This window comes from Empidonax traillii, unplaced genomic scaffold, assembly GCF_003031625.1.
Source record: "Empidonax traillii isolate 1590-97213 ecotype Southwest subspecies unplaced genomic scaffold, ASM303162v1 scaffold903:size462939, whole genome shotgun sequence".
NCBI classification, from domain to species: domain Eukaryota; kingdom Metazoa; phylum Chordata; class Aves; order Passeriformes; family Tyrannidae; genus Empidonax; species Empidonax traillii.
Genome location: NW_020956096.1, coordinates 264,732 through 281,200, shown reverse-complemented (window position 1 = coordinate 281,200; position 16,469 = coordinate 264,732). Strand labels below are relative to the sequence as shown.

The following is a 16,469-nucleotide window of genomic DNA, read 5'->3' as shown; positions in this document are numbered from 1 at the left end:
TGCCCTGACACAGCTCCAGCCATTCCCTGGGGGCTGTCCCTGCTCCCCCCAGAGCAGAGCTCAGTCCTGCCCCTCCTCTGCCCCTGCCCAGGCAGTTGGAACTGCAGGGAGGTCTCCCCTCAGTCTCCTCCAGCTGAACACACCAAGTGCCCTCAGTGTCCTCACACGGCTTCAAATCAAAGCTCATTTTTGTTGCCCTCCCTTGGATGCTCCTCAGCACCCCAGGTATGGCCCAGGTCAGGTATAGCCCAGCCCTTGCCCACACTGGGCCTGCAGCCAGCCCTAGCAGCCAGGTTTACCCAACACCTTTTAAAGAGGCAATTCAAGATCCAATCCCCACAGCACTGTCCAGTCCACAGTCATTTGTAACTCCTCTGAAGTCTTAGAACTTCCATGCAGATGAAAACCAGCCACACACAGTACAGCTGTGATTAGCAGCTTCTGTGTGCTCTGAGGTTGGCTGGCCACATGTAACATGTAATTTATGTGGTGTTTATCACAGTTTCCTTTTACAAATATGCAGCAATTATTGGGACCCTGCTGAAAAAAAAAAAAAAAAAAAAAAAAGCACCACATCCCAAACTTGTTAGCAAGTAGGAAAAAGTACTTAGTGGGAGGCACACTGCACTGAAACAGGTTGCCTTTCAGAATTCTGGGCAGGCTTCAGGTAGAGAGGCAAAACACTGGCTTTAGACCTTCTTGCTGCAAGCTAGGAACACCCATAAACATAGCAGCGGAACTGACAAAATCCTGTTTCCTGGAGCTTTTTGTCTTCTCCTGTGCACGGTGTCAGTTCTGACACAGTCATTTATGGCATCTTTTGGTGGTGGATCCTTGGACATGCAGTAAGCCCCCTCAGCTCACTCAGGTGCCACTCCTGAAGCAGAGTCAGCAATTCATCTCTTGCCTCTGCCCATCTGACTGTTCTCATGGTGCCCACAGGAGCTTTGAGATATCAGACTGGAAGTTGAGGATTTGAGCAGACCATGTGCAGATGGCCTTGTTTTCTCAGACAACCAGGCTAACAAGGAAAATATTGCAGCTACATGGTACAGTTGAGTTAGAAATACACACCCAGCCAGAGCATCAATCTCTAGTTTATCCCTTTCTGGGATGTAATAAAAATAGCCTAAATAACCCACTGACTATCTCTGCTCAAATAGAGCAAATAGCTTTAGAGCTCTCAGAATTGGCTGGTTCACTGTTACACAAAATTTTGCCCAATAATTCAACTACATATCCCTACTTGTGCAGGCTTAGATGGAAATTAAATTTTCCTGCCCTTCAATAAACAACAGAGAAACTCTGCTTCTATCCCAACCAGACAAATGAACATGGCATCCTAGGATACTAACATCTTCCCTCCTGAGCACTGCACTCAGAGAATCATATAATCACAGAATGGTTTGGGTTGGAAGGGACCCTAAAGTTCCAATGCCCTGCTACCACCAGAGATGCCTAACAGCTGCTAGTCCCTAAAACCCCAGGACAGGTTGCAGCAGTGCAGTTGCACACAGTGAATTCCCTCCTCTCCTCTAAGGGCTTGACCTCACGGACAGACAAAAGTAAAGTTGCATGACTAGGTGCTTCCTATTTCGTAAGCAATAAGGGCTTAACAATAGCAGCCTGTACTTCCATTGAAATCCTCTTACTTCCACGGGAAAGAACTGCTTTAGCAACACAAAGATCATCGGAGATCTTTTGCCAGAATAAACAATTTAAGAGCTTTTTGAGAACAAATTAATTATGAATGAAATGTAGTAGCTTCTAAGTTACCTAAAAGGAAAATACAGAACAACATCCACTTTACTGGTGGCTTTTACATCTAAGGTCTCTGGAAAAGTATTTCCATGTTACAATTGGTGATTATCATGCAAATAAGTTACAAAATGAAAAACATCTCAACATAAACCTAGAGTATTAACTTTTTTCCTTCTGCTGGACAGTTCTGCGTTGCTTGCTCTATTTCTAATAAACATGCAATGTGTTATTCATTCCTTAAAATAGGTTGTGCAACAAATCCTAGATAATGTTCTTGCTTGACCTAGAAAACTATGGCAACAAACACCGGAAGACTATTTGCATTTTGTAGCTGTGCAGGTCTGTCAAAACAGAATAGTGGGGAGGGTCTGTGATCAAAAATGAACAAATGGAAGTTCAAGTGTCTTTTGACATCTCACCCTACCCCCTGCCTCTCAGCTCTTGTCCAACTCCTTTCCAGCCAGCCTTTCTTTCACAAACATTTACACACATGAGCAATTTCACACCTTAACAGTCCACTGGAGGCAATGGGGCTATTCAAGCATGGAAAGTTATTTACATACAGAGAGAATGGAAACTTACGACTGCGGAGCTGAACGTAACTCCACGTCTCTCTGCAAAAGCATCATGGAAAGACATGGCCCTGGAGATGCAGAACCCATCACTTCCTGACTATATTGTTGAATTTGATTGTGGCCGAACCAAGGAGCCATATAATCTTGTGCCAGATTATAACAAAACCCCAAAAAAGGAGATAAAATAAATAGGAAGCACTGATTTAAAAAAGCAAACCGATAAAACCAAGTTTTACTTATAGCAACACAGGTAGCTCCTAGCTCAGAAGAGAAAACAAAGGCATCCTTTCTTGCTGCGGTAGTCACAAATTTGGGGGGTACAGACACCGCTCCCTTCCAGCGCCGAGCCCGGTCTAGAACAACGCGCCTGTCCGGCCGCAATAAATACCCCGCCGTATGCAAATCACCCGCTCGCTGACCAATCGAATCCGGAGGGCTCGGCTGTGGGGCCCTCAATTGGTTTCTTCTTTAGCCAATTCCCGCGCCCCGCCCCGCCCCGCCCCCCGCTGGCCCCGCCCCGCCCCCCGCCTGCCCCCGCTCTTTCCTCCGCGCGGCGCTGTCGTCACGCGTCCCGCGCCGCGCTGTGCTTGGCTGGCGCCGGCGCCGCGGCCCCGCCCCCCCGGCCTCGCTCCCGCCCGGCTCGGGCCAATGGGACGCGGCGGTCGGGGCGCTCCGCGGGGCCCGCGCGCTCAGCCCCGCCCCCGGCCCGGGCTGGGCGAGCAGGAAGCGGAACCGCCGCGGGCCCGGCCCGGCCCGAGCACAGCGCGGACGGGCCAGCCCGGCACGGATAAGCCAGCCCCGCAGGGATAAAGCCAGCCCGACACGGAAGAGACGGCCTGGGACGGATAAAGCCAGCCCCGCACGGACGGGAGCCAGCCCCATACGGAGGGGAGCCAGCTCGGCACGGACGGCAGCCGCGCCCGCGGGCAGCCCGCGGAGAGAGGTCGGCCCCACGGACGCCAGTAAAGCTGGGAGGGCCGCTGGGCTCGGCGCCGGCCGCTTCCCGAGCTGGCGGGTGTGGGCGCAGCCCGCGGGTGCCCGGGGCTGGCGGAGCCGGAGCGCGGAGCCTGCGCAGCGGCGTTGATGCAGCAGGTGAGGCCGGCGCGGGGGGACCGGCCCGGCGGCGCTGGGGGGCACGCGGCTCTGCGCTCCCGGGGGAGGGAGCGGAGGGACGGCCGCGGGGTGCGGGGGACCAGAGCAGCGAGTCTGAGGAGGTTTTCCTTTCGGGAGCAAGAAGAACATGGTGAAAACGAAAGCGGCTGAGACAAGGACACTGGGCTTAGGGCGCTGCTGGAGGGCTCAGGCAGAACGCTGGAAGGAGCCAGCAGTTGGGAAGTGGGGTTTGCTACTCTGGTCCTGTAAGGAAGGGTCCCCAAGGAGTGTGTCTTTGGCATCCCCCAGCTAATCTCTGAGGGGTGCCCGTGGGTGCATTGTTTAACTTGCAGTAATAAAGCCAAGCTTAAAATTATTTAAACCATGCTTACATGAGGTTTTTGAACACAGGCTGTCAGAACTGGAAGAATTCTGTCCTCAGAATAACTGGAAACAATGCAGGTGTATGCAGTATCTAGGGACCTGTCAGGTGAATAAATAACCAAGTTTCAGTATGAGTTTAGATCCACAGTTCGGATCAGGTTATTGAGCATTTGCGAAGAGAGGAACATTGCCCAACACAAATCTGGATCGGTAAGTTCAGGGGTTTCACTGAAAATTAGAAGGAAAAGTATAATTTTAAAAGTAGCAATACAATCCATAAAGAGTAACCTTGCAAGTTTGCGGGCCATATCAGGCATCTTCTTTCTTTTGAACCTCGTTATCCTGGTGTCAGCCTAACCTGTAGTCATTCCAATGTTTGTGATATTCAGAATTTTGTTCTCCTATTGGTTTTTATCTTTCCTCTTGATGGAGGTTGGATGGTGACTCCTGCCGTGGTGACAAGGCAGCTGCATCACAACTGCTGCTCATTGCTGGGTGCTGTAAGTGGTTCTTTCTTGGAAGATGAACCCTTATAGGTATGGTGTCAGTAACATTGTTACACTCGTCAAGGAGAACCCAAGGAGTTGTTGGGTTTTAACAGATAGTGTGTTTAATGCCTTAAGCTTGCGAGCATATCTGGCGTTTTGTTCCAAGTATTTAAAAAAACACCTTCAGAACTGAGAGGATGTGTGAAGCCAGCACAGCGAGTGGTCATCCCAGTAGCTGTTCCCAGCGTTGGGTTTGGGATGGAAGTTGAGAGATGCCTTGGGGGATCCCAGGGATGCTCCCCTGGCACACGAGGGTTCAGAGCTGCCCTGCTCGGGCACGGTCTGGGAGAGGCAAGGGCGCACAGGCCGCCACAGGTGCCTCCGGAGTTTGTTGCCCTCCAAATTGAGGCGGGGAGGGGGAAGTTAATGAATGGGGTGTCGTTAATTATCCCCGCGCGGGCGGCGGCCGGGGGTGCTGCCCGGGGAGCCGGTCCCTCTGACAGCCCCCGGTGCCGGCGGGAGGGAGCGCGGGGAGCTGCGGGCTGGGGGCGGAGGGGAGCGGGAGGCTCGGGAGCCTCGGCCAGTCCCAGCCCCAGACACACACATACACACACACACACACACACACACACACACGGAGGAGGAGAAGCCGCCGCCGCATCCAGGAGCATGGATTCCCCCCCCGCGACGGGCCGGGCCGCGGCTCCGCGGTGAGGAGAGAGGGCAGCGAGCCCCGGGCCCGCCCGTGGGGAGCGATGGGGCTGCCCCGCTCGGCTCGGCCGGGCCGGCGCTGCCGCTCCCCGGGCACCGGCCGAGCGCTGCCGCACGCCCGAGTTTGGCCGGGCGGATTTCTCGGCCGAAGGCGGCCCAGAGCCCTTCGGGACGGGGCCGGGGGGCTGCCGGGGGGGCCCGGCTGCCGTTTGGGCCGGTTGGGGGGGGCTTGCGGCGGGGCTTTCCCCCTCCCGCCCTCGGCACAGGTTGTTGGGTCGGGACAGCAAACGAAAGGGGATTTAGTAACAAACAACGGCGGCCATGTTGAGAGGAATTTCTGCAGCTAAACTTCTCCCCTCTCAGCCCAGGGGTTTCTCTGCCTCCCCGGGGGGCTCCCCGGCCTGACTGTGTGCCCCCCTCTTTTCTCTCTCCGCTCCCCCGCAGGATGACAGTGAAACTGGGAGAGAGCAGCGGGGAGGAAGGGGTGAAAAAGCTGGGCAAGAGAGCAGGAGGAGATGAGGAGTCCCTGGAAGAAGAAGGGGCAGGAGGAGGAGGAGAGGCAGCTCCAGGCAGCAGCAGCACAAAGAAAGAAGAGAAGATCATTAACAACAACACTACCAGCAGCCCCCCACCGAACCCCAGCTTGTCGCCGGGCCCGGCCTCCCTCCAGCCCTCCCACAGCCAGGACCAGCATCATTTTCTGAGGTCCAGCGTCAGACCTCAGAGCAAGAGGCTGAAGAAGGATTCCCAGGCATCCTCCTCGGTTGGCAGCGGCACTGCTGGAAAAGGCAAAGGTACTGTGTTTTGGCACCCTAAAAACATGCAGGCGAGGGGGGTGGCGAGGAGGGGAGGCACCTGTGGGGCTACGGGTTGTCATTCTCAGTCTGTGGATGCCATCTTTTGTTTGTTTTTGGGAAGGTGTTTTGGGGCTTGTTTCTCACAGTGGCTGAAATCTTCTTTGTGTCCCAAGGCTTCAGCTTCTCTGCTGCCCACTACTCTCTCTGCATTTGCAGAAATGGGGAGTCTGGATGTGTATGTGGGGAAGGAAGAATTCTCCATTACTGAAGCAAATCTTTAATTTCTGCATTTCATCTCTCTCAAGTTTGAGAGAGAGCCTGTATTTTGATTAGGAAATGAGACTAGCTAGCTGTGTGATCAGGTGGCTGCACTCTGAATTCTCTTCTTGGATAATAACAAAATATTCACTGGGTGCTACTTAGCAAAGGGGGAAAAAAACCAACCCACAAGACATTGGTGATTAATCCCAGCTATTTCTATGATCCAAATAACTATTTTGGAAACAGCTATGAAATACATATATTGCCATATTTGTTTCTAAGGTTTGGGGAGTCCCATGTTTCTGTTTGAGAACAGTTTGGGCATTTCAATGTAGTTTGAATTTTTATTAAGATTGTTTTGTATACATCTGAATGTCTGTAGGTACAGACATACACACACACCTGCTTTTTCACTTTAGCATTCAAGACAAGAATTTGATTTTTTTCAGAGCTGTTTCTAACTTGAGTAGCTGGAAGGCAGCAGGGATATTTAAATATCTTGGTGCTATTGTGTGTGCTCAGCAGTGACTGGATGACATCTTAGCACTGCAGTTGAGCTGTACTTGAGCCTAATTTTGGATACTTTGTGCAAAAGTACTCAAGTGTTATTTTCCATTAACTTTTGAGAAAAATAGCACTCAAAGATTTCTTCAACTTTTGAAATAATGAAGTTTACTCTTGTCTGCTAAATTGGAGTATAGCTCCATGGAGCTTAACTGTGTCTTGGAGGTTACCTCACTCTGGTCCATCACAGGGGTGTGCACATGCTGGGCATTAAGTAAACATTGCAGTTATGATAGTTTTGTTTTGCAGTAATAAAGCAGTGCAAATTTGGATATTTTGGTTATTGTCGTATCACGAAAAAATTCTTGAACTCTTTCAATTATATAAACTGACTAAAGTATTTTTGAATACCTTAGTAAGGCTTCTTTAATCTCTTGAATGTTAAGTGAAAACTCCCTGTGGGGTGTTGGAGGGCAGAACAGAAAGGCCTGTGTAATTTTTCTCCTCCATTGCATGAAACCAAATAAACAAACAGATGGAATACCCAGGAGTGTTTAGCTACAGATAATTGTTTCCAGGGTTGTAAATAGTATTAGATACAACGAGGTGTTTCTTTGAAATGCATCTTGTCCATAATTGACAAGTTGAATATATCTATTTGAAGTTATTCCATTGCTTCAGAAGTGTATACAGGTGTGAACAAACACACGTGTCTTTGCTAGGTGTATATTCATGTTTGTGTGTTTGTACATGAACGTTCATTTCTAATTTTAGAGCAGCAGAATGATTTTTAACTAGTTATATCAATAAAATAGAAAAGGAAATTTCATTCATTTTTGCAATTCAGACTCCCAAACCACTCTATTAAAACTACATATAGACCAGAAAATTATTTCAGTAATCAATCGTAGATAGTGCTTGTAATTGTTGTACCTGGCTACGTTGTCAGGTTTGGGGAAACTTCTTAAATCATCAGGAGTGACAGTTAGTGGTGGAATTATGCTTTTCACTGCTGGAATTGTAAGACCAGCCACAGCTCTGCCTGGCCAGGTTTGGTGTGAATGTGTCTGATTGATTGATTTCTCTGTTATGGTTGAGATGATAACTGTCAGGTTTTGGAGAACAAAGCCACAGAGCGAGATCCTCTCTAATTTGAGTTCTTTATGTTCAGAGATGCATAATGAGAGGTTTTCCAGGCTTCTCTGAATCCTCCCCAGTGAATGCCTTGTGATCAGAATTCATAGTGCTGTGTTCTGAGTGAAGTGTTTCACAGAGCCAGCTTAGGATAGGGTGGAGATTACAAATAAAGATTGGACTTAAATCTTTTAATTCACTGTCCCACCGTCCTTCACCTCCCTCTGTAAGTATAAAAATGATAAAGAGCTGGAATGCATGTGCTTTGGATCAGCTCTGGAAGCTTTTCCATTGTTTATGTCACAATCAAGGTGGTGGCTGCACAGGTAACTGGCACTGGCCAGCAAGAGTGACCAGACCACACTTACACTTGGTCCAGAGAAACCAGAAACTTGTTTTTGTTGTAGTTATTCAGTAATGACACTTAACATTCAATTGAAGTGATTCTACTTCTAGAACCTGTGTGTTCTAGACTGAAAACTCTCTTACTTGCCGGTTCTTAAAGAGTGTAATCAATGTGTTTAATTTCTTTCAAATGGTAGTTGCTTGTCCTCATCACATCTTCAAAAGAGTTTTGAAAATAGTATTTTTTTCTATATGTTGCAAATTTTTTTTTTTTTGCTGTTGGCGTTTCTGCTTTTGGGGCCCATAATTCAAGCAGACAAATTATTGATAAACTTGACAGTAAACTGTAGAAAGAGTTTGCTCACTCAGCAACTGCTGACTTTCAGCTTTGTCTTACTGTGTTTCAGGGAAAACTGCTCTTAATAATTCTCAAATTCTACCTATTACTGTATATAAGCATGTTGCTAATTGTCAGATTGTCCTGACGTACTCATTAATTGCACCTTTGAATCCCATCTCTTGCTTTTTGTTTACTGAGGTACACTTTTGAATTTAGGGCAAAAATTACATAGAAAGTGAAATAAAGTTTGAAAACTATTTGAACTTCAACAGCCAATCCATTTGGAATTGCGGGAAGGTTTATTAAATCTCTACCTTTTTTTTTTTTTATTTTTGAATGGTTATGATACTATTTGCAACTGTTGGTCATCATTTTATTTTCAAGTTTGTAGTCTACACCTCAACTGGTGTATGCCTTTTGAAGTATGAAGTGAGTCTTCAAGTAACTTGCATGAAACCGTAGGAGGAACTTGAAGGACTGGTGAGTCCATCCATGCCACGTGGTTGCTGAGCACAGGTGTTAAGGTGTGCTTTTGTCCATAGAGCCAGAACACATGGCCATCGTGTGCTATAGAGGTAACTTGAACTAGAGTAGAGTATTCCCATTTCCATGCTTTCATCCATTTTCTGAATGCAGAATGAAGTCAGGAGGGGTAGTTAATGGTGATGAGCTGAAGCTTGAAGATGTGTTTCATGCTGTTGCTCTGGATTTATTCCTAAAATGTGTGGAATGGCTCAAAGAAGTATTCACAAAGGTATTTGCAATAATAACCCGCTCTTTCTTGAAAAAAGAATTATTCAGCTGAAAGCACTAGTTGAATTGAAACATTCCATCTTTTGGCATGGTATAGAACTTGCTAGAAAGCAGTCTAGTTTCAGCACATCAAAGTTGCGTGTCCCAGTAGCATGTGGTTAAATCAACTGCTGCCTTTTCCTGTGGAGAGGATGTATGTACCAAAACACCTGATGTGTGTACTTACAGTGTGTTTTATTGTATCTTCCTTGGGTCATACGTTGTAGCCTTCACTTGAAATGTCATTCCTCCAGCTTTATTTCTCTAGGACATGAATCACTGTTCAAGGACTGTTGGTACAGTCCCTTGTTCTAATGTTTTCCTGAATTCGGTCCATCTCGTTTGCACTTGATACCTCTCTTTCCATCCTACCCTGACATTCTTTACCCTCCCATTTACCCCAACTCTGCCTCCTTCCCTTTTGAAGTGGCTCAGGACCAGGACTCTGCAGTATCTGATCCCACACCACAAGGGGAGGATTTTCTCCTGTGCGGCAGGTACTGAACTCTGACCCAGACCTGCCTGCAGGGCTGCACAGCCGCGGCTTTGGATGGAACTTCATGCTGGGCTTTATGGGTGTTTTCTAATGGAAGGGCAAGAGAATAATGATTTGCTGGAGATGGGAGAGTAAGCAAATGTGTAATAGACCATGTTTATTTTTTATAGCTCTGCTTGGTTAGCTCAGATAGTGCTGCCTTTCATACATTGTATCTTAAATATATCCTGTCCGGGGAGAGGCAAACCTTCAGTGTAGTTTTGTTAGGAGGCTCCTGTTGATAGCTGACACTAGGTATGTTTTAAACACATTCTGCTACCTCTTGGTTGCGCTAATTTTCCGAATGGTAGGAGTTAGAGGAAGGTAGGCTACGTTTATCCCTGTAGGACAGGACCCTGGGATGAGCTCAGCTGGTGAGAGCAGGGTGCCAGTAAGGCACCAAGGTCGCAGGTGCAATCCCAGTATGGGCCCCTCTCTGAAGAGATGGACTCAGTGGTCCTTGTTGGGTCCCTTCCAGCTCAGAATATTCTGTGATTCTGTATTTCAGACTTTGGAACGCTATAGCCATAGCCATGCCATAAGGCACAAGCTGTCCTAGGCTTGCCCTTCTCAGGGCTTCATGCTGTGCACTGTGGAGGCATACAGGGTAGAAGTGAGCACTGAAGAGAAGTGTTGACTTGCAGGGAATGTGTCTGTCTCTCTCCCTCTCTCATCTGCTTTTTCTTCTTCACTACAATTGCTGGAGACAAAAGCAGATTGGCTCTAGCCTGCAGGTCTGTTGGGCTGTCCTTTTATGGGCCTTCACCTAAATTCCTACAACACACACTTCCTATGGGATCACCTGATTAATTTCTTCACTGCAGTACACAGTGTAATATCTGTAATGGCTAGACAGGGGGCTCGTTTACCAGCGATCAGAAGGAGTTTGTATGTTTGTCTTTGATGTCTTTTTCATTAAAATTGAGAAGTGAATGCTCAAGGAGGAATGCTCTGCCATGAGAACAGCAGAATGCATTTAAAGCTCCTAAAAAGGGCGGATCACAGCACCTCACCCAGCTCTGGTGGCTTGCATTTTTTTGTTTTGAATGTATTCTCATACCAGAATGTTGTACCATAAGACTGCTGAGCTCTAATGCAGGTTTGTGGCAATAAAATACACACTTGAAGCTGTTTTCTGGTGTGGCCTCCTTAATGGCAATCTTCACTGAAACCCTTTTGAAGGTGATCTGGTGTAATTTAGCCTTGCTGTTGGCTCCTGTAGAACCCAAGAGAAAAGAAGAAAGAGTTTTCTGAAGGAAACTTCCTGGCGTGTTGCAAGTGGTCATTTGTGTCCTGCACGCTGAGGAGTGAGTTTGTTCCAACACTCAGTGTTTGGGCTGTGGCCTGTAGGAGTGTCTCCTTTGCAAAGGCATTCCCCGATGGATGTTCCACCTGCAGGGACTGGTGACTCGTGAAGAAGTCGAGATATTGTGAGCTAAGCCTGTGGAACACCAGGGAGAGAACCAGCCTGTGTGTTGGGATAGATGGGTGTAGAGGGGATTAATTCTGGAGATTCCAGCTTCTGTGTGTGTGGAATCTGTCACAGAAGATGTGAATTAGCAGGCCTGGAAGACTGAAGAGCAAACACTGAGATGCTACATAGAACTTGGAAGGAAGAACTTGTGGCTGTAGCCATAAGACCCTGATAGTGTTTCAATTATTTGATACCTGCATGTTCTATTGCTTGTCATTTTCCTATCAGACTCTTAAACTGCAGTCTTTGAATCCCTTTATATAAATTTTTGCAAGTGTTTACGTTTTGCTTAGAACTACAGAGGGAGCTTTTTCCACAGGAATGTACTTTAAGATGATGTTATACCAGTCATAGATAAATTAAGTTCTAATAATGGGGCATATAAATGGGTGGGAAGGCTGGATAAAAGGAATCAGTGTTTCTCTGAAGTGTTGGTGTTCTGATCTCTAATTTTGTTGGGGGTTACAGTTCAAATACCAACTACAGAAACATGGTATCTTTGCAAACTATGGGTTGAAAGCTGAGGGAAAATGCTGAGAACTTACACATCCAAATGCCTGCCTTGAACCTTGTATGCAGGTGCTGGTGCTCTGGTGCACCTGGAGCAAAGGGAAGGAGTTGTCATGCCTGTCATGGTGTGGATGTCCAGGCCAGTGCCTGGCTGATGCAGGATGAGTAGATGGAGGGAATGTCCAGCTTGTCTTTGTCTCATCTGCATGTTCTCCTCTTTTTGTAAATGCTTTTGCTTAGAACAAGCACCTGAGCAGATTGTTGGAGTGAGCTCCCTCCTTCTCAGCGTTCTGCAGCAGTGATGGTATGGTTGACCTAAGGGGACCTTCTTGTTTTGATGCATTGCTGAAGTTTTAAATTGTTTATTGTTGGGAATTAATCATAGAATCATCAATCATTAGTGAGGGGATGAAAGCTCATTAGCTGTCCTCTAACAAGAATCTTGTACAGCAAGATTGAAATAATGAATTTATGGGGGTAATTTATTGATGTATGATGTATTTTTGCTTTTGCCTTTTATCCTGAATTGGTTTATAATACCGTGTTTTAGAATATGGTGCATTCTACTGCCATACCAGTATACTCCAGGGTGGATTGGGATAACCCAGTCATAAATATTACCATGCACAGTAGTAAGAAAGTTTATGCAGAGGGGTAATAGAGCAAACCCCTTTGTTCCTGGAATAAATAAGTGGCACATAAGATCTCTGTAGAAGTGACAGGATATTCGAATTTTTAGATCTTAATTTACAATACTCTGAACAATTGTCTGGATGGTAATTTATTTGTATTTAAAGCAAAAATGATTCTGATAAACTTGCCAGCACTGCAGTTTGTTTCACAGAATAGTAAGTGTACCTAAAGGAACAACAGGTGAATTATGAGCTACATGTCCTGTGTAGAAGTTGAATCAGTGGAGTCCTCAGCATGTCCTCAATAGAACTCTTCAGTTCATCTTTTATCTACAACTAAAATGTAAGTGGAAATGTACTGACCTTTAAATTCTAATAAGACCAGGAAGTCCTCACTGATACTTCAGCTTCTTATGCTTTTTAATAGTGAAAACTTCATGTGTGCCAAGTGCACTGAGCAATCTTCAGAAAATCCTTGATAAGATCTGATCTTCAGGCAGACTTAGGATTTTACTTCCTTGAGTTAGTATTAAAGAAACCCCCCAAACCACACAAAAGCCCCAAACAAAAACCAGCCACCCAACAAACAAATGAACCCCCCAAATCCTACATTCATTTTTCCTCTGAAGGATTTCTCAGGAGTTAGAGGACTGTGATCAGAACAGTGACACTGGAATCCTATAACTGACTTCTGGTAAAGGACATCTTTTGTGTTGGAGGCTGATAGCAACAGGATACTGGAGATTGAGTTTGGAGACTGTTGTGTTTGACTGCCCCCTTCTTGACCAAAGATCTGTGTTCTTTACCATACAAGTTGTGATATTCCAGTCTCACATTTGCAGAATAAAGGGTGTCAGTTCTGTGTCTGTGTTGGTTTTCTTTTCAGCCATCTGTTAAAAGTGCTCAGTTTTTTCTTGTGGTTTCCTTTTTTTTAAAGGATTTACCTCCTCAGTGCCAGCATTAAATGGTTTAACTTTCAATTACTTTATCAGTGGCTGATGAAGACTTTAGAAAGTAGAAGCTGTTTACTTGAGAAGTTGCTTAAAGTGCATTTTCTTCTAGATACCTGATGGATTTTCGTGTCTTGTCTTACATGCTTCCCTGTGGTTTCAGTAATTTTTTTCAAAAGAGTCAAATAGTCATCCCTAAAAATAAAAGAAAGGTTAACCTCAAAATAGTCACAATATCATATTTTATAGCAAGTAAATAGTTACTGCATGCAGGAAAAAAACGTACTTTCGCACATCGTACTCTCTTCCAGGTTTGATTTCAAATATTCTGTTACTAAAATAAACCAGCTTCTTTAGGATTTGGAGAAATACGATTTTGTCACCCAAAGGAATTACTTTCAAATTGCACCTGAATTGTTAAGATTTACGTACAAGTCTTTCAAATCTCTAAAGCACACTGAGCCTGTCACAGCTGATTCTTCTGATACTCTTTTTAAAAATAATGTTAGGATTATCAAACTGGGATATCTGGGTTCTTGAGCAAGATGTATATGTGTACATATATAAAACACTGGCTTTGTCACTAAGAAATCTGCTTTGTGTAATTGAATTTGAAAAGACAGCTTTTTAAGCCTAAATATGAAAGAGAGAATTGTGCTGATATGTATAAAAGGTTGGGAAACAGGTTTGGACTGTTGTATTGTACAAGCTGGGTGTATAAAGAAGTAAACCAGGCAAACCAATGTATAATGAGATAAAATATAAAACATAAAGGGCAGTAACTAGGGAAATGGAAAGTGTAATGAGCATTCTTTATAATGAGCAATGAATGTTAGTGTTAAAAGACTTCTGTTTTATTAAGTACATGCCTGCACTCATAAGGACAGTCAAATCTTAACTAAATACTTCTTAATAAAATTGAAGATAATGTATTTTGGAAATATAAGTTACTGGGAATGGTTACATTCTTATGGACAAAATGAGTGCATATTTGGGAGGTATCCCTGGTTTTTGGATTAACACTGATAATCTGTTACAGTGTCAAACCAAGCATTATGTTTGGTTTGTAGATTTTCCATCCCATTTTCTCCCTGCCCCTCTAATTGAGTAAACAGCAAATTCTCTCAGTTCCATTTGGTATTATTCTGATTTTAGGATTTCCAGTCTTCATATCCCTCTTCTGATCCGTGTTCTTTGTTGATAACTGACAAAGGGATGACCAAGATGACACTTCTGTACCTTTTAAGGAAAGCCACAGCAGGATTTGGGGAAGGAGAAGGAGTTGGGGCTTGCCTATCTTTGGGATACTTTGGGTTATCCCAGATGGGCCATATCAGGGATGGTGCTCTGAGGATCCTACACTGTGGATCAGATTGTGGAGATGCTGATCCGCTGTATGATGAACTAAAGCCGAAATCTTTCAAGCCTCCCTTACCACAGTTATTCCAGAGGCAGTACGGTCAAGACCAAAGACAAGGATGTGACATTATGTGTGTTTTCCTCACAGACATGAGTGTGCTCCATGGGTCGGCTCCCTGTTCAGCACTGCTCAGGAGCTCCCTGGGCTGCAGAGCAGCGACTGCAGAGCTCACCAGCGTACCAGGATCAGAGAGGATTGTCTGGTAGAGGGTGCTGTCTTGTATTCCTGCTTATATCTGTTACTCCTGCAAATACAAAATTAAGCTGTCAAAACCTTCCCCTTGTGTTTTGCTCTTCGAGATTTTATTTCTATAAAACCAAACTTTGTTGTTTGCCTGGTGTATTTCAGGTGAAATATCTTGCATAAAACCCCTGATAAAGATGCAAGCGATGAAAAAGGACTCTATCCGTGAGTCCTCGTGTTGGTTTAATGTTCACTCCTGTCACGGTTTTTTGCAGCAGCAGATAATGGAGGGACTGCATCTGGTGGCACATCAGGAATTCCTCCCAGCAATCCAGCTGGGAATTCCAAGTCAACGGGAAGGAACCTGGGCTCCTCAGCTGGAGAGAAGGAGGAAGGGAAGAAGGTCCGACGGCAGTGGGAGTCGTGGAGCACTGAGGACAAGAATACTTTCTTTGAGGGACTGTATGAGGTATATGTAGAAGAAAATATCAAACTTAGATGGCTTAGTAAGAGTGGATATTCTGGATATTCCTAGAGAAGGTCGATTCAGGTGAGGTTGGCAGGAACGGAAGGCACACTTACATCGGGGGCACTTGTGTGTCGTGCCCACCAGTGACAGTGGACTATAAACCAACTGTCCCTCAAAGCCACATTTCAAAAGTGTCGAGTTTGTTGGTGGCTTTTTTTTTTTTTTTTTTTTTTTTTTAATAGACAGGAAATATTTCTGGGTTTTATTTGTGAAATTTTATAATAATTTCCATTGTTTTTGAATTCTTTTTTGGTTTCAAGTGAGAAATAAATAAATAATGTCCTCATCTCAACTTCCAAAAGCAGCACACTTCTTCTGTAATAATACCAAATAAGAAAAGCTGTTCTGTTCTAGTAAGAACTTTGACAATGAAGGGGTTAGAGCCAGTTTAGTCCTAGGGCTGAGAGACAGGGAAAAGTTACATCAACTTGTCTTCTGTCTCATATGATGTATGTGATGGATTCCTGCTTGTCCTGTTCCTATGATTTATATTTTAAGAGTATTTCTGTTATCAAAGTGCATAACAAAGATAAAAACAAGTGCAGTGGTGGTCAGAACTTTGCAAATGTGTATCTTCTTGATATTTTTTTTTTTTGTCATAGGCGTGATTCACATGTTTATATTTTGTGGACAAAATGAACACTTAAACACTGTTTTCTTTAACTCCTCTGAGTTGCAGTAATATTCCTGGGAATCATGAGTTTTTAAGTCATTTCATTGATTTATTCTTTTGAATACTGAGGAAAATGGATTTGGGACTCTGTTTGGTCCCCCACTTCGTTTATTTTGTGTCACTGCCTTTCAGAAGAGATTTTCATACTTTATGTGTAAATTGATTCCAACCTATTTTGAATACACAAATTTTGTGATAGCAGGAGTTAAATGTAAAATCAAATCTTTTTGAACTCAAGTTTTGTAACCGTATCATGAAATGTACTGTAAATAAAAGTGCAACTGGTAAATGTAATAGGTTTTTCATTCACTCTAGTGAGAAATGGTGGGGGGAATGCAGAGGAAAGAAGAAAGCTCAGGGAGAAAATCAGTGTTTTCAG

The 16,469-nt window shown here is 44.9% G+C and overlaps 1 protein-coding gene across 5 annotated transcripts in view; it reads left to right on the top strand.

Annotated features, from left to right (window-relative positions):
- Window positions 1-3,248: 3,248 nt before the first annotated feature.
- Window positions 3,249-16,469, top strand: part of CRAMP1 (cramped chromatin regulator homolog 1) — a 50,108-nt gene continuing 36,887 nt past the window's right edge. Inside the window, exons 1-3 of one of the 5 annotated variants that reach the window (XM_027902674.1) lie at window positions 3,249-3,428; window positions 5,456-5,805; window positions 15,164-15,357. In XM_027902674.1, the coding sequence (XP_027758475.1) occupies window positions 5,457-5,805; window positions 15,164-15,357 (543 nt within the window). In that variant the 5' untranslated portion in view covers window positions 3,249-3,428; window position 5,456. The other 4 variants (XM_027902672.1, XM_027902671.1, XM_027902675.1 and 1 more) reach the window with 4 other exon arrangements.